The following is a 21193-nucleotide window of genomic DNA, read 5'->3' as shown; positions in this document are numbered from 1 at the left end:
TGAAATAGTAATAGACAGGTCAAAGGTAAAAATACTGTAAAATTATTGAAGTTACTTAAAGTGACCAAGTTTGGTTAAATAGTGTAAATTCAAAATTGTATTTTTCATCTTAATGGCTTTCAAACAATAAACATCTCAGATTTAAATCCAACCTAATATTCAAACTGCTTTTATTTCAGGAAAACATGGGGGAATCCGAATATTCCTGGGGCAAATATCAGGTTTTTGTTCTTAATGGGACAGTCATAAACCATCTTTTATGGTTTTACGAATTTTATGAATATTCTCCCTTTAATTTTAAATAATAAAAGATAATATGTTAAATCCCAGTGAAAAAAGTAAACAATTTTTAAAAATCAATTTCTTTTCAGAGTTGTATTCTTAGTTGGTCTTGTTCTTTTTAGAGTTGTATTCTTACTTGGTCTTGTTCTTTTTAGAGTTGTATTCCTACTTGGTCTTGTTCTTTTCAGAATTGTATTCCTACTTGGTCTTGTTAAATCGAGAAAAGAACAAAAAAAAATCTTTGCAGAGGCCAATGCTTTTGAAGACATTATACAAGGCAAAGATGCTAAAATTTATAAATTTTACCGCCCTCGACATTAAATATGTTTAAAGAAAAAAACTTCTGCACCCTTATTTCACATCTCCATTTATGCATAAATATGCTACAGCTACAGGGGACCCTTGATACTGTGGAACAGTAAGACGACTGTTTTACTCTCAAGTTATTAAGAAACACAACATTTGCGCAGTGGGCACAGAGACACAGAACCATATTCACTTTTATTTGTAAGCCAGCAACTGCAGTAACTATTGTTGCTTTATTATCATACATCTAAACAATATTATACATAAAAGATTGATTAAATGGAGTCTTCTGAGCTCACAATTAGATGGAGTCTTCTGAGTTCACAATTAAATGGAGTCTTCTAAGTTCACAATTAGATGGAGTCTTCTGAGTTCACAATTAGATGGAGTCTTCTGAGTTCACAATTAGATGGAGTCTTCTGAGTTCACAATTAAATGGAGTCTTCTGAGTTCACAATTAAATGGAGTCTTCTGAGTTCACAATTAAATGGAGTCTTCTGAGTTCACAATTAAATGGAGTCTTCTGAGTTCACAATTAAATGGAGTCTTCTGAGTTCACAATTAAATGGAGTCTTCTGAGTTCACAATTAAATGGAGTCTTCTGAGTTCACAATTAAATGGAGTCTTCTGAGTTCACAATTAAATGGAGTCTTCTGAGTTCACAATTAAATGGAGTCTTCTGAGTTCACAATTAAATGGAGTCTTCTGAGTTCACAATTAAATGGAGTCTTCTGAGTTCACAATTAAATGGAGTCTTCTGAGTTCACAATTAAATGGAGTCTTCTGAGTTCACAATTAAATGGAGTCTTCTGAGTTCACAATTGTGCTAAAACATCTTTGTTTGAAAGGAACATTTTACGAGAATTACCGAAACCTGTCTTACAAAAGCATTTTTGGAACATATTGGGCAGCACATTTTTGTGAACAGGCAGATTTTGTGATTAAAGCTGATGACGACATATTTATTGATATGTTTGCAACATATTATTATACAAGGTATATCTTTTTATTTAGAGTTGACAACTATATATTTTTTATATATGTTTGCGCCATTTCATTATACTATCTTTGTACTTAAAGCTGTTGGTGGCATATGTATTGACATATTCGCAACATATTATTATATTAGGTATATTCTTGCACTTAAAGCTGATGATGACATATTTATTGATTATTCGCAACATATTATTATACTAGGTATATTCTTGTATTTAAAGCTGATGACGACATATTTATTGATATGTTTGCAACATATTATTATACAAGGTATATCTTTTTATTAAGAGTTGACGACTAAATATTTTTTATATATGTTTGCGCCATTTCATTATACTATCTTTGTACTTAAAGCTGATGGTGGCATATGTATTGACATATTCGCAACATATTATTATATTAGGTATATTCTTGCACTTAAAGCTGATGATGACATATTTATTGATTATTCGCAACATATTATTATACTAGGTATATTCTTGTATTTAAAGCTGATGACGACATATTTATTGATATATTCGCAACATATTATTATACTAGGTAGATTCTTATATTTAAAGCTGATGATGACATATGTATTGATATATTTGCAACATATATTATTTTACTATGTATATTCTTGTATTTAAAGTTAATGATGACATATGTATTGATATATTCACAACATATTATTTTACTAGGTATATTCTTGCATTTAAAGCTGATGATGACATATGTATTGATATATTCGCAACATATTATTATACTAGGTATATTCTTGTATTTAAAGTTAATGATGACATATTTATTGATATATTCACAACATATTATTATACTAGGTATATTCTTGTATTTAAAGCTGATGATGACATATTTATTGATATATTCACAACATATTANTAAATGACCTTTCAGAGCTTTCTCTGATCTTAAACTAATTCTTTTTATTTTTATTTTTTTTACTAAAGTTACTTGCGCATTTCTTGCTTCAAGAAACGATGGACAATTTAACAGAATTTAACGCTTTCTAAACTAGAAAATCGACCCTAACCAACCTATTTAAACTTTTTTGGAACTCTGGTTCAGAAACTTTGAGCTTCAAATTTAAAGGAATATTTGGCAAAACAAAAAACTGTTGAATTGTTTGCAACAAAACTCTGACCATGGTTGATCAGAGAAATACATTTTAAACTGTTGTACATTGTTAATTACACTCTTGATTAGGGTCAGCTATTATTACATTATCATTCTTTTAAAGGAACTGTAAGCGTAATTTCAAGTGACCCTCCATGCAAAGATGACGGGTTTGAAAAAACGAAGTACCACTGAAACCAATACCTGATCAATAATGTAGAAGATATTGCTATTATTCTGGGATTAAAAGTAATAAATTCTGTTAATTTCTACATGATTTTATGTTGTTAGAGATGCGCAGGTCACTTTTATGGTGAAACCACAATTCAAAATAAAATTTCTCTAAATCATAAATATGGAAAGGAAATCTAATTCATTCTTAATCGGACAAAGCTTTTAAGTGTACAGGACTTGAGTCTTTGTCACAAACTCAAATTTTCTAATCCTTATATCTTAGCAACTTGATGGTGCACACCTTTAATATTTCAAACTTAGATTATTTGATCTACCAGAATTCATAATTTGAAATATCTAAGGTCTACGGCATTGGGTTGCAAGGATATAGGAATTAGAAAATTTGAGTTTGTGGCAAAGACTAAAATCCTTTGTGAATCGGGCATTGACATCTTTGTATATGGAGTGTCACTTGAAATTACATCTACAGTCACTTTAAATACTGTTTTTAGTGGTTTGTAAGTTTCGATATTCTGGCAGCAGAAGATTACCCAGGTAAACGTTCTTGAAAAATGTTTTGTTTTTATTTAAAGGGAGTGTTCTCAAAAAATTAAAGGGGTATAGGCTTACAGCGAAAAATAGGCGCTTTTGATCGCTACTAATCTCACGTCTATCTATTGCGTCTATTAGGAGAAAATTGTTAAAAACGACTCATGCTGAAGAACGTAGCGTCCGTACAAATTCAGAAAGTTGCAACATTCAACTCGGATCGTAAAATAATCAATTTAATTCCATACAAATAATTAAGATATTACAAACAATAGTCATCGATCATTTTTCGACGCATTCGTATATAGTTATTATTTAATAATATTTTTGATTTTGGTTTTTTTCTAATAATATTTCGATGGCGCTGGATTTTTGAACATTCCTGGAAAATATGATAATGTCATCTTCATTATCAAAAATCCCCAAAACAGGAATAAATGTTTTCAAAAGTGACTATCAGATCATGAAAAAAAAAATAAAAGATATCAACCATGCACGAATGTTTCGTTAAATTATCGATGATTACTCGTTGTAATATCTGAATGTTTGGAATCAAATTCATTTTTTTACGATCCGTGTTGAATTTTTCTACTTTCTGAATTTGTATGGACGCTACATTCTTCAGTATAAGTAGTTTTTAACAATTTTCTCATTATAGACGCAACAGATAGAAGTAAGATTAAAAGTAATCAAAAGCGCTATTTTTTTGCCGTAAGCCTATATCCCCTTTGATATTTCGCAAACACTCCCTTTAAAATATAAATAATAACATACAGATAGAAAAGCCTAATGTATATATAGTTCAGCCATCCCCTTTGATATATCGCAAACACTACCTTTAAAATATAAATAATAACATACAGACAGAAAGGCCTAATGTATATATAGTTCAGCCATCCCCTTTGATATTTCGCAAACACTCCATTTAAAATATAAATATTAACATGCAGACAGAAAAGCCTAATGTATATATAGTTCAGCCTTTGATCAACACATTGAATTAATTTCAATTTTCCCAGTCTGGTCATTTCATACTTAAACTAAAATCAGAACTTTTCGGTTATGAATCTCGGGATAAAGCATTGATCTCCGCCCGTCTTATGCAGACCTACAGATTAATTAAATTCTTCTGCGATATTCCGTGGTGGTCATATCCTGCAGGGATCTCTTTAATTAAACGATCAAGTATTTATCCTGAAAATCAAAAGTACCCAAATTGGATATCGAGATCAAGAGTTTAAGATGAACGTTACTCTATACAAAAGTTCCAACCTCTAAGATTAACGTTACTCTACACAAAAGTTCCAACCTCTAAGATGAACGTTAATGTACACAAAAGTTTCAACCTCTAAGATTAACGTTACTCTACACAAAAGTTCCAACCTCTAAGATTAACGTTACTCTACACAAGAGTTCCAACCTCTCAGATTAACGTTACTTTACACAAAAGTTACATCCTCTAAGATTAACGTTACTCTATACAAAAGTTCCAACCTCTAAGATTAACGTTACTCTAAACAAGAGTTCCAACCTCTAAGATTAAAGTTACTCATCAGAAAAGTTCCAACCTCTAAGATTAACGTTACTCAATACAAAAGTTCCAACCTCTAAGATTAAAGTTACTCTATATTTTTTTCAGTATTAAAAGATTATAGCCATTCGAAACATAACTATTAACAAACAACTAAAATAGTCTTCTACAAAAAACAGCACTGCAAATAAAATCTCTATAAGTTCTTTATTTTTCTGATTTGTCCAGGGAACTTTGTAATGTAAGAAAACAAAAACATTATGCGTGTCATGGTCGTAAATTTCAGTGGTGTCACTTCCGTTTAAGATCAAATTTAAGTGAAATAAGTGCTTCTTACTGTTGAAGACCACTTTGCTCCACATCCTGCCCCCCTCTAAACTCGCCCCAGTAGGGGGGGAGGTGTTTTTCCCCTCTTTCCAACTGAACATGCCCCTCTTTAAATGAAAGGTAACTTGAAATTGCTTTTACAGTCTCTTTTTTCTATTAAGGTTAACTGAGGCAGCAGAAAAGAAACCATATTTGTTTATTGAAGATGTTTTTATTACTGGAGTACTTCGTAAGTACTTGAACTATATAAAATTACATGGGAGAGATTATTTTTTTGATTTTTTTGTGTGAATTTGGACCAATTTGGACTTTAACGCTCCGGCCACGTTTTGAGATCAAATTAGACATAAAAATAATAGTTGGCATATAATGTTTTTATTTTTTTTACGAGAATTTAAGAATATTTATTGTCAATATTTATTAAATTGGATAACGAGATCAAGCGATCAAGATTAACAATACACACAAAAGTTTTGATCTCTGAACGATCATTCCAAGTTATGACAGTTTCAAACAACAAAATTTGTTGCTACATTTTTTAATAAACAAACTATCGAGCATTTATTCCGCTTAAAGGAACTAAGAGCATAAATTCAAGTGACCTTTCCTCCATGCAAAGATCGCAATTTCCAATTCATAACGGTTCCCTTGAAAGCTTTGCCTAAAAAATTATAAATTGGATATCAATTTTTAAATTTTAATAACGAATTTTTTCAAATTTGTAATTGCTCTACTAAAGTTTGTTGCACATTTTTACTGCAGGAAAACTATATGAATGATCAGAATTAAGCACTTTTATAAAACCAACAAAAATGACAATATTTCAAAAATGTTTGATTAGCTAAAGGTTTAACCAGTAACGTTGTGAATCAGGCTTTGCCATCTTTGCATGGAGGGTCACTTGAAATTACGCTTACAGTCCTATATCAATACTGGTGATGACTGATTAATTTTAGCGAAAAGCCTGGGCTTTGCCCCGCTAAATATAGGTGAGCATCTAATATGGGAAACACATCCAGCATTTCTGATTAAACTCCTCCAGAATCCTGTAACTTATCATGAGGCATCAGATAGTTCAAATAATAAACAAATAATCTTCTAAGAGGAACCTTTAGCGTAATTTCTTATGACCTTCCTATTATAGAGTGACATGCCCGATTCACAATGGTACCCTTAACAGCTTAGTCTGAACAAAACTTTAAGAGATATCAATGTTTTAAATTCAAAATTAATTTTTTAAAATGTTATTTCTTAGTTATAGATGACTTTGCAAATTTATGCTATAGAAACAGGGAGAAATTTTCAGAATCTAATCCTTTTTAGCTAGAAAAACGACCATATCTTCAACAAAAATAATCTGATAAAAGTTTAAAGTGTACCATACAACAGCTTCTTAACGTCTCAGCTAAGAGCTGAGCTTTTAAAAGCTTAAACCCGAGTAAACCCCATTTTATTTGGAGACGCAAGCGTAAATAAAACCCGAGGCAGGATTGCTCCTGATTGGTTCTGATTGGTTCAGATACGATACGACGTTCTGTTTATAGCAGACAGACCTTCCGTAAGGCCATAAGAGAATTTTGTACTCAGAACTCACCAAATTCCGTGATATACAATGAACTCATTTTCGGTGACTGTACAATTGTATATTGGTTGTTTGTAAACAAACGCAACCGAAACTGGACTTGATCCGAAAAATTAAATTAAACCCAGTATTAGTCGCAGTCCAAAGTTATATAGTTACACATATAAAGATACCATGGAGCTACTCCACCCCCTCTCATGTCGAAACTGTAGATTATTGTTTCAACATAAGTCTAATTAAATTGAATGTAAGCAAACAGATAAATCATTTTTTAGCCACCGAAACCGAGTTCATATACATTCCGGAATAAATTTGTGTACAGTAAATAAATCCTCTTATTGCCTACCATCGAGCTCCGGCCAGGTCCTGTTTAAAGAAGTACATTTAGAAAATTCAAATTCTTTGAAGATACTTCATTTTCATATTATGTTTATTTCATAAATTTGACACTACAAATAATTCCCAAGATTTTAAATGTACAAATAAAATAGTTTCTACGAAATTTACGATCATTAGTTTTTGAAGACCCAAGCCTTCAAAATCAAAGTCGGTTGGTTTTTACTAAACCCAAGGCCTTTAAAAACTCAGCTCTGGTTACCGTTAAATGAGGCTTAGTATCTAGTATTTAAAGAACTCTAGTTTTATTGAACTATTAATTGATTGAATCTAGGATGTTCTTGCTATTTTGAATATCTATACCTTTAAGGTAAAAATAAATTTAAACTCCATTGTAGATCGTCCATCGTCCGATACCAACTGGCTATCCTCAATAGTCCTAAAGTATATCGTCCAACGTCCTTTTTCTGTCATGATTTGTTCATGGTCTGATTTCATATCGCCCATCTTTATTTCTATCAGTTTGAGAGTTTGAACTTTAGTTAGAAAATATAAAATGTTCAGATTTAAATTAGATTAGATAGATATATAAAGTTTACTGCTAAACTACATGTATCTGTGTACAGAACTAGTTTACAATTACAAATTAGATTAGATAGATAGATAAAGTTTACTGATAAAATACATGTATCTCCGTACAGAACATGTTTACAATTAAAAATTAGATTAGATAGATAGATAAAGTTTACTGATAAAATACATGTATCTGTGTACAGAACATGTGTACAATTACAAATTAGATTAGATAGATAGATAAAGTTTACTGATAAAATACATGTATCTGTGTACAGAACGAGTTTACAATTACAAATTAGTGATTATATTAACAGTACATGTAAAAAGCAATTAGGTGGAAAATAGCTCTTGGCTGTTTTGATTATTTTTTCCACCTAATTTCAATAATGATAACAAAACATTTTAAGTAAATAGATTTAAGGAGAACTATCAGAGATCAGGGTGCGATTTTATCTGATGCTAAATAAATTATACATTAATTCGAATAACTAGAGTTTAAAGTAATTTTCTGACATGTACACAACAAATATCAAAGCATATTAAAACATTTCTAATTAGTTTTACATGAATAGCAATTCGGTTTATAACACATTGTAATGTAATTTTCAAAAATAGAATTTAGTAGTCTATTTTAAATATACTTAGAGAGTTGCTTCTTTTTAAATCAAAAGGCAGGTTATTCCACATCTTAAGAAGAGAGCTTGATGGTAAATACTGTAATTTTATGTGTATATTTATACATAAAGTCTAGATAAAGTTAAAAACATAAAATGCATTGATTGACTTCATTTTTAGCATCAGCATCTTCTTCATAAACAGGCGGAGTGGTGTTTCAAAGTAAAGGTAAGACAAAGATATAATCTATATAATAAAACGGGGTTGTCCGTGGAATTTTAAAAACACTTTTGAATATGTTTAGTCTATTACTCCAAAGGTACCCAAGGGTTCCCTCAAAAATGTCAGCCAATTGCTAGACAAAATTGGCTGACAGTTTTTTATGGAACCTGTGGAAAACCCTGGGGTTATGACATAGGTTATTGAAATTTTTGAAATTCCATGGGCAACGCCGGCGATCCATCTAAAATCATGATCATAGCTTAATTTTTTTCAAGGCCAGCTCTTTTATTGAACATGAAACTTTAAAATTTTCAAGGACTAGGCTTTTAGGGCGTTTCGTGCCCATTTTCTATTTCAACTTTTAATTGTGGCTTTATCTATAAATGCATCTTCTCTTTGTACAGTATAAAACAAACAAACAAAAAAGTGTTTGGATTTTTATAATATTTTTTCGCGCAGTTTCAAAATTTTACAAAAATAAAAAACTTTTCGATACTAATTTTTGAAATTTTGATTATTCAAAAACCTTCCCTGGGGTCACGTGAGGTCCCACATAAAATTTGAGCCCGATCAGTTCAGCCATTATGACGTTTATTGGATAAATTTATTTATAGATGTACCCCATGTTTCTATATTTGTTTTTAAATGGCTTTTAAAAAATGAAAAGATTTAAATATAAAAGATGTTCAACCACCCTAGGCTGTACCTTATTGGATTCACACACAAATTTGATAACTACTTTTCCTTAAACGCATAAAATTTTTATACTGATTTTATTCAGAAAAAAGGACAGTACTAATTAATTTCATTTTTCAGTGTTTCAATAGCATATACAAACTAGGGGAAACCCTGAACTCTGAGGAAAAGATGAAAATGGAAGTTGTTGAACACTCTTTCCTTCATACTAAATACAAAGATTATTGAAGAGAAGGATTGGCGCTAGCAAAGCTATAAAAGTAATTTAAAAGCTGTTTTTTTAAACTCTGACATCATCAACTGTAATAAAAGATTTACTTTGAAGCTTATTTTGTACTTTATTTAAACCACCTATCTGATCAAGCCTGCAGCCTTGCATACAACTTGACTTGTTGCTGGTTAACAAATCAACGGTATAAATGCAAATAGAATGTTAAGTACAATAGATGGCAACGTAGAATTTGTACACTCTCAGTACAGTTGTATGTTAAGTACAATAGATGGCAACGTAGAATTTGTACACTCTCAGTACAGTTGTATTCTTACGTCACAAGTGTCAATTCAGTTTTTGTGTCCGACAAAATTATTAATAATAGTGATAATTTTAGAATAAAGTGCTTTTCTTACAGTAAAATAAATAATTGCAATCTTGGAAAATATGTCAACTAATGTGAGACAATTTCGTTTTCCTTATTATATTTGACACTTGTGACGTTGTGTATAATTGGTTCATTTTTCTGTTGCCACCTATTGTACTTGATAATCTATTTGTATAAATGTAAAATTTATCTTGTTGCATGTCACAACAAAAAAGCGCATTTGTATGATAAAAATTATTTTTCTGTCCGTGTCTCTGGTGTTATAGATGTCAGAAGAATAATACAAATAATACTAAATATTACTGCATGATTTGCAGTGGTTGTGCAATAGTTAAGGTCATTTTTACGAAATTTGCTCAACTTTCAGTTAATTGAATAATAAGTTTTTGCCATAGAGAATAGAATATATAGAGAGGAATTAAAAGAATCTCTCGGTATGAATTTTTTCAGTCCCTTTCAGCCTGAAAGGGAGTTCAAAGTGTACAAATCATGTAAATGTTCACAAATTATATGCAGTAGAGTACACAAATACAGTATGTTTCCTAGACTATCCATTTCAATTTCGAATTTTTTAAACTGTTTATTAAACTTCATAATGAATTAGGTGAATAAAAACATCATTTGATTTATAGTTAAAACGGAAAATCATCGTTTGTAAAGTGGAAGGCATAGAGTCTATGTGAAATGATCATTGGTCAATCATGAAACCAGCCTATTTCATAATTTTCTATTTTCTTTTAATATTTATTTTAGATTTTCTATAAAATGATATTCCAGGGCCCAACAGGTTATATAGCATAAATATGTGAAGTACACCTGTAGTATGGAAACAGTACAACAAAATGGCCATTTTACACTTTTTTCCAGTAAATTCCTCTCTCTATATTCTATTCTCTATGGTTTTTGCACATTGTAACCCTTATACTGTTTAATTTGCTCTGGCTGCCTAAAGGTCGGGCAGATACTTGAAATTAAGGGGAGTGTACAGGGCTCTTAACCACTAACCAGGGTCCAGATATAGTTTGTTTTGATTGATTGGAAAATTTACATAGAACAAACCAGCCTACATTTGTTGCATAAAAAGCACTGGGTCAACTACATACCAGGCACACTGGACGGATTGGTATGAGTAAATGCGTAGGAATTTGATTACACTAGACCGGTAAATCATAGTTCTTGTTCCTCCTATGCAAGGATCGGTCTCATTCAAGTCATTGTCTAGTCCACATATCCCCCTTTCCTTCCTTCTTTAAAAAATGCAAAATGCAGATATTTTAAAACATCCCAATAGTTTTTTCTCTCTTTAAATTTAACAAAAAATACAAATATAACGTTTATTTGAGTAGCTAATTGTTACATCCGCCAATGTCAACTATCATAAATAAAGAAAATTGCCTGCACCAGCTTGCTTTTTTTGTCTTAAATATTTGATGACAAATGATATTTAAAAAATAAGCACAGACGCTACTCGAAAGTCCTGTAAGCTGAAAAGATGGTTTTCCCAAAAACTGTAAAATATTCTCCAACCCTAGAAAAATTTTTCAGTCTGGGGAATTTTTTTCTTTCAAGACTTTGCTTTTCACAATTTATTGCTTTATGCCCAAACAACTAAACACAAAATGTGTTTTAAAAACTATAAAAAAGTTAAAGATGTCCTGGTAAATAATTGCCAGCCCGCAAATAGTTACCAGGACGGAGCTCTTCTTATTTATAATGGCAGTGCTGATCAGTATTTGCACATGCACACCTTGGATTTCTTTGTGGAAAGTTAGTATAAATTTGAGTTAAATACTAAGATGCAGAATTTACAATTTTTGGTCTGAAAGTAAGTTTGGATTAAAAGGTGTTCAATATCTGAGAACAGATCCAGCTCTGCTCATGCTAGAACCCCTGAATGTAGATCCAGCTCTAGCAACAGATCCTGCCCTGCTGTATGCTACAGAACCTGCTTTATAGTTATTAAGGGCAGAGGAGGAGGATTCTTCATTCATACTGGAGCTCATGGTAGAGGAGGAGGTCATACCACCAGATACATTGACTCTGTTGATAGTTTTCTTTACAACAACCTCACGTTCTTCAACATCCTGGACCTTCTCACTTCTGCTTGATGCCGCTGCAAACACTCTCTCGCGAGATCGGAATTGGTTGAGGGTAGACTCTGCCTCCTCAGCACGGGACTCTGCACTTTCAAGTTCTCTCTGGAACTTCTTGACACGCATGATGTTGGAGTTAGAGATAGATTCTTGTTCTTCCAGTTGTCTCTTGTACATCTTAATCTTCTCATTGAGTTTGTCCAGAGATTCTTGCAGAATCAAAATGTTCTTTCTATCCTCCTCAGATTGAAGAATAAGTTCTTTAATGGATCGTTCCCTTTTGTGAAGTTCTGTCATGGATAGGCTGTGGGATTTTTTCTCAGTGTCAATCATTGTTTCTAGTTCAGTGATCCTCATTTCCATCTTCTGGATTGTTCTCTTGCTGGATGCCACTGCAGTGGTTTCAATTTCTTCAATTCTGACACTTAAACTCCTGACCTCATTTTCAAGAGCTTTTTTGGCATTGACCAAGTTTACAATCTTGGTCTGCTCCTCTCTCAAAAGACTTTCAAAGTGTTGGGCATCATTTTGAGACTTGTTTGCACGATCATCAGCAAGCTTAAGTTCTCTGGCAATATCATCATAGTCCCGGGAAACAGTGGCAAGCTCTTTCTCAATTTTGATCTTAACCTGTGAAAGATTGTTGTTGATTATTGTGAGTTCATTAACTCTTCCGCTCATTCCTCCAAGTTTGGATTCATAATCTTTAGCAACCTTGATGGATGAGTCATAGTTGGCCTTCAAAGATTTAAATTCCACCTCAATTTGTTGAAGCCTTTTGATTGTGATATCATACTGCTGAAGGGATCCAGCAAGCTTACGGTTAACGTCGTCATAAGCTGCGCTTAGTTCCATTATCTTGTTAGCCTGGGTCTTGGCAGTGTTTTGGAGCATAGCATTACCCTTGTTGGAGGCATCAAGAGACATTTCAAGTTCCGTAATGGTCACTGACATCTTTTTCTTGATAACTTCAACCTCATTCTTCAGTCTAGATTCAGATTCAGCAAGACGGCGGGAAAGTGTATCAATTTCAATGAAAAGCTTCTTCTTCTGACTTTCAAATTCATCACGTGCTCCAGCAAGACCCTTTTCAGCATCATTGCGAAGTTTAGCCAACTCTTTCTCAAGCTGAGCAACTCTGTCAAGAGCCTTCTGTTTGCCAGCATCAGCATCTTTGTAAGCTCTTGCCAGCTCTTCACGTTCATGAGCCAATTTTCTGTTATCTCTGTCCATATCAGCATAACGCTTCTTCAGGCCATCCAATTCCATTTTCAAAGATTTCAATTCATCTTCTAACTTGCTCTTGTGGGCATTTAGGGTTTCATTAGACATATTCAGCCTGTCCATTTCATTTCCTAGTTTAACAATTTCGCCAGCACGAGCCTTGTTGTCTCTGTCAGCTCTCTCATAAAGATTAGTCATCTCCTTCAACTTGCTTCCAAGTTCAGAATTACTCTTGTCAGATACGCGAAGCTTTTCAGAGATCTCCTTGATAACAACCTGGCTGTGTTCTACATCCTTGATAAGTACATTAACCTCTTGTGAGAGCTTCTGCTTCTGACCTTCAGCAGCCTTAAGCTTAATCTCCAGATTATGAAGAGCATCAGTGAGACTGTTGATCTCTATGGTGAACTTCTTCTTGAGACCATCAGTCTCTTCGACCCTAAGCTTAGCCTCAAGTTCATACTTTTTCTTCCAATCGGCATTGTCAGCTCTCCACTTTTCAACCTAAATTAAGAGGTTGTGAAAATAAAGCTCAGAAAAATACACTTCGTTACAAAATGAGTCATGAAAAATTTTATATTTACTCACTGAGCCTTCAAGTTGAATCTTCAGGGCACGGAGCTCTTCAATTTCAACAGTCAGAGTCTTGATATTCCTCTCCAAAGAAGCAATCTTAGTTTCAGCAGCATTGCGTCTAAAAAATACTTTAATGGAAAGGTTTACCTTGTTAAAATATAATCCTCAAAAAAAAATTTAAAGATACTGTTTTGCTCAAGGAATTATTAATCATCATTTTGCAAAACAACAAAGCATATTAAAAATGTACAATGTCTGTATAATGCATACTTGACTTGGCCTTGTTTATATTTTATTTTTTGTTACTTACTGTAAACAAATAAATCATTAAGCTGGTGACTTTCAAAGTTGCTTTGCACAATGAATATACTTGAATTTTTCCAGGTTTTATTTTGCAAGAGTTATTTTATAGAGTTAAAGAATGGAATTTTTCCTCTTAAGCATAGGGCTGTGAGTGACCCTCTATTTATAAAGGGGTTTCCCCAATTCACAATAATATAGTTGAAACCTTTATCTGATCAATATTGTGAAAGATAACATCATTTTCCTGGGTGGAAATGTGTTTAAAACTGATAATTCCGACAATGTGCTTCTAAGTTAAAGTAATCAGTTCACAAAATTACAACCATGAATACCAATTCGTACTTGATCAGACAAAGCTTTTAAGGATACAGTTTTAAACAGAAAATTCCCCTCTTTAAATATAGGGTAACTTGAAATCACGTTTCCGTTTACCAAAGAAGAAATATCATCTTGTCAGTTAAAAATTAAACAATAATAAAAACTTAAATTTTGTTGTTTAACCTCAAAAAAGCGAAGAAAAAAACTAAAGCAAAACAAATATATTTTTGAAATTACCACCACGGGAAAAACGTCCAGCTGAAACCATCAGTTTCAAAAACTTTTTAAATATCCTGAATGTGCATAAAGTAAAAAATACACCTTTGCTTTAAAGTTAAGATCTTTTATTTTCCTTTACAAAAACTGATAAATAACGCAAAAGTTTTTAATCCTTTCAAAATATTTTCCAAAGTTGAGCATTTTATGTTTTTTTAGTAAATTAGGAGGACTTAAGTTCTTAACTCTTGGATTTGACCGGCCTGTTCTGGATGGGGGGGGGAGCTTAGATAGGAAAGGGGGGGATTGGAATGTGTGTGCACAGGACACAAATGTCAGGACTAGAGGGCCAGGAAAAGGAAAGGAGGTTTAAAGGCTAGTTAACTATAGTTTAAGAAATAGATACTGAATACTAAAATACTCCTTGACACTTAAACTCAGCTGTTTCTAAGCTCTAGGCAGGCTTTTTCAGACTTTATGATGTCTTAAACTTTTTATAGAAATTGTTGCTAAAGAATCAAGAATCCATTTTTCCTGGGTGATGATGAAAGCAATATATGTTCTTTCATACCTTTCCAAGTTCCCTTGAAAGTTTAAATAAACTTTAAAACCACTTCACAATGAAATACTAATACATATACCTTTAGTTAAAATTACACAGATTATTTCATTTCTTTTAAATGTCTAACAACAAATAAATTGTAATCTATAAGAATTTAAAGTTTAAGACTAAAATTCTTTATTTTTAAGAAATTCAACAGTTAGGCCCGAGGAACTCAGTTTTTTTAAGATGTTGTATTACCGAGAACTACGGAGATTTACGCAAACTATATCAGACCTCTAACTAACATTTTAACACTGATAAACATCTTGTGAATTTGCTGATTTGAAAATACTGTAAATGTAAATACGTAGAATCATCTCAGGGAAACAAAGTATCAATCCACAATTTGGTCTAATCCTTACAATTAGTGGCATGTTTGAGACATAACCACGTTTTCTAACTTTTATTCCTTTTACTTACGCTCTAGTCTCGTTGTCTGCGGCTCTGCGTAGTTCATCAAGTTGGGAAGCAAACTTATTCTTATCCATACCAGCGTGTTCAATAGCTAATCTCATCTCGTTCAGTTTCTTATTGGCCTAATACACACATAATATAAGAAATTGTTGAAACTTTAGCACTGAATCTTAAAATTCAAACTTAGCAAGGAAAATTTGTACTGTGGATATCGAGATCAATGCTTGATTGTGATCTTTTGTTAGTCATCAAAGTATTTTAATCTTTATTCTGTATCCCGCAGTGTAATTGTACCCTGAAAGGATAACTAAAATGAAGAGATTACGCATTGATCCTCAGTTCAAAAATGTTCCTCAAATCAACAGTGTTCAATCTGGATATCGAGGTCAAGCAATCAGGATTATAAATATCCAACACATAAAGTTCCAAGCTGTGCTAAAATTTATCACATTTTTTTGTTGATCAATATTACCTCTTGTGCCTCCATGACCAGTCTCTGCTTGTTGCTGTTTAAGTCCACGACGGTCCTATTCAAGTCCTCAATCTTAATATGATATTCGTTCACAGTAATCTCCAGCTTCTCCACAACCTTCTTGATGGAAATCTTCTCGCTCTGCAGGATTTCGATTTGCGCGTAAAGCTCGGATATTTCTGTCTTCATGGTGCTCTTCTCTTTCACAACCTTCTCCTTCTCCCTGGAGATCCTCTCGATATGCTCCTGGAGTTCCATCATAGAGGTCTGGTGCTTTGTTCTAAACACAAACGGATTTAAGAAAATTGGCGCTTAAGAACATAATGGAAACTTTTATTTTGAAGCGATTAAGTTCTTAAAGGGCGTAATCGTCATGTTACCCTCTATAAAACGTTCACAACGATACCCTTAAAAACTTTTTTAAATCAAGTATAAGTTTTATATCAATGTTTATAATTTTGAAAACTGATTATTATATGTCTCTGCAGGAAAACATATAAGAACAATAATAATTAAATACTTTTAAACCTAGAATAACGACAGCATCTTCCACGTTATTATCAGATAATGGTTTCTAGAGTAAAGTTGTGAATCGGGCATTGATATCTTTGCATAGATTGTAACTTGAAATTACGCTTACTGGCCCTTTATTAATCCATGGAAAACATCTCTCCCGAGTCCCCAAATAGCTTCTAGTACAATATATGGCAACGTATAATTTCACTTTCAGTACAGCCGTATTCTGACGTCACAAGTGTCAATTCAGTTGTTGTGTTCGACAAAATTATGAATAATAGTGACAATTTTAGAATAAAGTGCTTATTTTACAGTAAAATAAATACAATTATATCTTTAGTGACTGTTTTTTTTCACTTTCTTATTTAATCTTGGAAAACATGTCAAATAATGTGAGAAAATTTCGTTTTCCTTGTTATATTTGACACTTGTGACGTCGTGTATAATAGGTCCATTTCTCTGTTGCCACCTATTGTACTTGATAATCTACTTGCAAGTCCCGATTTTCTTTTAAGACATTGATAGTACAATTATTTACTCTGCTTAGAACCAGGGAAGGTTCTGTTGGGATTAACGATTCAAAAGCTTTGATCAAACTTTCAAAGTTTTCAAACTTAAGATTTATCGACAAAGCAACTTAACAATTAAAAAATTCTCAAAAGCTTATTTTTGGATAATAGATAGACATTTATAATTATGAAATTTTGGCCGAAAGTGAGTGCCCAAAAACCGTGAGAGGCTCCAGTAGAAATAGGGTGAAAATTTGTTTTCAGTTTTTTTACGAAAAATGAACTCTACCTCAGTTGATGAATTTGGTGTTCAGATTCGGTATGAACATCTTCCAATAGCTTACGCAGTTTAGCCATCTCAGCTTCGCGCTTTCTGAAATAAAAAGTTGCCGAATAAATGTGATAAAAAGCACATTTATCCAATCCATTCATCTTGTTCATAAAACAAATAATCGTCTAACATAGGGTGAGTGTGGGTGGTACCTGTTAATATCAAGCTGAGACTCTGAACCTGACTCCGCCTCCGTCAATCTCTCCGAGAGAGAGATGATTTGCATCTGCAGGCTCTGCTTCTCGTGCTCCACACGACGACGCATCTGCATCTCGCTGTCAAGATCCTCCTGAAGTACTCGGATCTGCTCTTCATACCTCCTCATGGAAGCTAAACAAATACAAACATTTTTCAAAGTTAGAATTTTCTTCGAGAATTTCCTTTGCTGTATCATGTAAAAGTGTAAACTCTCTATTCCGCATGAGTGCTTAACTTTTATGAAGGAGGGGCATTTCTGAAAGATGCAAAACATTTTACAGTATTGAAATTATACAAAAAATACTGCTTTAAATTCCAGAATTTTCAATTTTTTAATCAAAACTTTTAAAAATATTGGATTTTTAAATATAAAGGATTTTTTTCGCTGTCGTTGCTTAATGTGTGTTTTTTTTTGAGGGGGGGATAAGTGGGCTCTGAAAAGGAACTGATTACTTTCCACAAAGTCTAATGTTGTAGACCTTTGATATTTCGAGCTAAACCAGTTCTCCTAAATCAATAGTTAAAGTTTCAAATAAACTGCAATCTAGACAACTCTGAAAGTTAGTCAGCAAATTTTAAAAAATTTTAGCTTAAATTTATTAGGAGTAATTGGATAATACTGCTTAACTTAGTTTGCTGCATCAATATTAAAGAATAAAACGGTGCTGCAAAGACATGAGATTAAAAAATTAGAGTTTGAAGCGGGAAATCAATTTCTTTAAAAAAATTTTTTTACCTGATTCTGAGCTAGAACCTCCTTCAACCTTGACATCAGTATGCTGGGTCACATTACCCTGGCTGTCTGTTTTGTACACATAGGTCTTCGTGGTCTTCTTTACCTAAACATTATCAAACATTCATAGTTGGAAAATTGCTAACATGTATGCCTAAATTAATAAATAAGGTTGATTAGGTTTTTATTTTAAGTTGATATAATTCTTCTAGTCTTTCTTTCGTTCAGCCAACGAAACTTTCGCAAAATTTGTTCGAACTTTTCGCGAAATTCGTTGGAAATTTTTTGCTAAATTTGCGAAATTCGTTCGAAATTTTCGCGAAATTCGTGAATATCATTCGAAATTTTCGCGATATTTGCTAAAATTTTCGATCTTTCCTACAAAAGCTTTTTTCGCAAAAATACAATCTCTTCTTGATGCGAAATGAAAAAATTTCGAATTTTATCGAACGAAAATTGAACGAAAATTTCAAGAAAAATTAAAAAATTTGCAGAAATGAGGCCGAAAAGTTCGTCGAAAATACATCGAAATTCGCAAAACATTTAAAAGAAAATTAAGAATTTGTTCGTTCATTTCCGCGAATTTGATTCAACGAAAATTTCGATGGAAACCTTACAATTTTGCCTTAAGAATTATTAGTGGGTCATGCAGAAATTTTTTGTTTCAGAAGATGAGATTTCTAAACAAAAAATGTTTACTTACTATTTTTTTTAGAAAAGCTTCACAATTATTTTGAAAATCTTTAACAGTTGAATAACATCTAATTATTGATATGTTTAACACTTTATGTTTAGACGGTAATATAAAAATCTTTGATTATACTTGACGAATTCTTAAGAAAAGCTGTAAAAATGTCCAATAAAAAGTCCAGTTCGTCGAGAGAAGTTTGTATTACCAAAAGGTTTGTGTTAGAAATACTAAAACAGCTGCCGTTTTAAGCTAAGGCGGATATATACCTGGCGTGAAGACGAAGAGTCCTCCGCCATGCCGCGGGCGGAGGCAGATATGGCGAGAGCACGCCCAGACATCCTGAAGGAAGAAAAGTTTTAAAAAATAATTCAAGACTAAGTTACCGGTCAAAACTAAAATATATATTTTGAAATAAATGTCGTGGCCCCCCCTCTAACAATTCCATGATTCTATAAAATTATTTTGAAGTTATGTTTATAAGATAACTCGACTATGCCAAATTGTATGTTAATCCTATCAAAAGCAGGTTTAATTAAATATTAAATTCCATGTAAAATTATCATCACAAAAATAATAGTATATTTATATAGTATATTTTTAGTTTTGAAACAATACTATGGATCATCACAAAAAATTTGATTTTTTTTCTATTTGATTTCTGAAAACTGGCTATCATTGAAAAATGTAAAATATTGGAGTTTTTTGTAAATTCTTTTTTCCCCCTCATAGTATATTTTTCATCCTGATACACTGTTAGAAAAAAAATACCCAACCACAAAAAGCATTCTATAATGACGAACATTTTGTTCGAAATAATGTTTAAAATCTGTAAAATTCTGTTTTTTTTCGCTATTTGAAAATACTATTGGAAGTTTCGATATTAAGAACAAAGTTTTAGGCTTTTTCTAACAACGAGTTTTAGTCTCCAAATGAAAAGAAAAACTTGAATTTCTATTTTCGGAAATTTTTACTTTCTAAAATATTTTTGATATTAATGTTTGGACTACAGACCTGAAGCTAGGGCAGGGACTGGGGTGTGTGGAGACTAGAGAGGAATAAGTTGGTCGGCACAACTAGCTGCCTTCAGGCCGGTCACTACACAACTTTCCTTTATATGATGGGGAGGTGTATTCGGGAGATTTGGGATTTTTTAAAAAAAAGTAAATAAATTTTTTTAATCAAAGGTTTGTTTGATATTTTAAGAAAATACTAAATCTACAAAATATCCCGATTTTTGATTAAAAGGACATACAGGCTTACCTAATCCTACACAGTGGGCAGAAGTGGCAAGGGCCGGGATTCTGTATTTCTAGTACCTTCTCCTTTCAGGGGTACTGCAAACCAGGTGTGGAAGAAATTTTTTAGATATTAAATGATGAAAGAGTAAAAAAGAAAAAATCTACCCAAATAATTGAATTGAATTAAAAGTTTACCCTAATATATTTTTGTTGGCAAATATCCAGTTATAATATTGATAAAAGAAAAACATTTACTCCATGGACAAATCTATTGGTTTTTATCATTTAAAAAAAATTATTCTGAATATCGTTAAAAAAATAGTTTTGCACGTTTATTTAAAAGTTAAATTAATATTTAACACTTTAAGTCATCAGTATTTGTTTGATTTGGCTTTGTATGGGCCTGATGACAAAGCTCTGAAATTCATGTACGTTTTCATAAATTCTTTTAAAAAATTCTCATTGTCTACTTTATCAACTGACTTTTGCTTAGTCATAATCTATCTTGAGATTGTGCAGACGTTTAATTGGAATTATAATATGTTCTTTGAAACTATTTTGAATTTTACAATTTATGCACAGATCATGTTCAATTTTAGTATAGTATTGTTTTACACTTTACACTATAGCAATATAGAATAGTTTTCCGATTTTCTCAAAGAACAAATTCATCAGTTTAAATAAAAATTCAATTCAAATTTTTTTTCTCTGCTTTAAAGATTGGTTTTTCCAGAAAAAACACATGTTTTTTCCAGAAAAGAAAACAAACTTTTTATAAAATTTGCCTTAACACTATTATTTAAATGAATATTATTCCTATAAGTTAATAGTTACTAGTACTCATGGTTCTACA

At 32.2% G+C, this 21193-nt stretch overlaps 1 protein-coding gene and 1 long non-coding RNA gene across 2 annotated transcripts; one reads left to right on the top strand and one right to left on the bottom strand.

Moving 5' to 3' along the window:
- The first annotated feature begins 5437 nt into the window (after positions 1-5437).
- Positions 5438-9801, top strand: LOC111709964 (uncharacterized). The gene is made up of 4 exons (XR_002766971.1): positions 5438-5507; positions 6235-7107; positions 8568-8615; positions 9426-9801. It is a non-coding gene; the product is annotated as an uncharacterized LOC111709964 (long non-coding RNA).
- Positions 9802-11224: 1423 nt separating this feature from the next.
- LOC111709790 (paramyosin, long form) lies at positions 11225-20213 on the bottom strand. Its single transcript, XM_023483699.1, has 9 exons — positions 20114-20213; positions 19369-19441; positions 18415-18517; positions 17633-17810; positions 17439-17522; positions 16125-16404; positions 15659-15774; positions 13810-13915; positions 11225-13725 (listed from the first exon to the last, which is right to left on the bottom strand). Exons 2-9 carry the CDS (start codon positions 19438-19440, stop codon positions 11752-11754), a joined length of 2913 nt encoding a protein of 970 aa, XP_023339467.1. The 5' UTR covers position 19441; positions 20114-20213; the 3' UTR covers positions 11225-11751.
- Between the last annotated feature and the right edge of the window lie 980 nt (positions 20214-21193).

This window comes from Eurytemora carolleeae, unplaced genomic scaffold (genome assembly GCF_000591075.1).
Source record: "Eurytemora carolleeae unplaced genomic scaffold, Eaff_2.0 scaffold46, whole genome shotgun sequence".
Taxonomy (NCBI): Eukaryota; Metazoa; Arthropoda; class Copepoda; order Calanoida; family Temoridae; genus Eurytemora; species Eurytemora carolleeae.
This window is presented reverse-complemented; position numbering and strand designations above follow the sequence as displayed.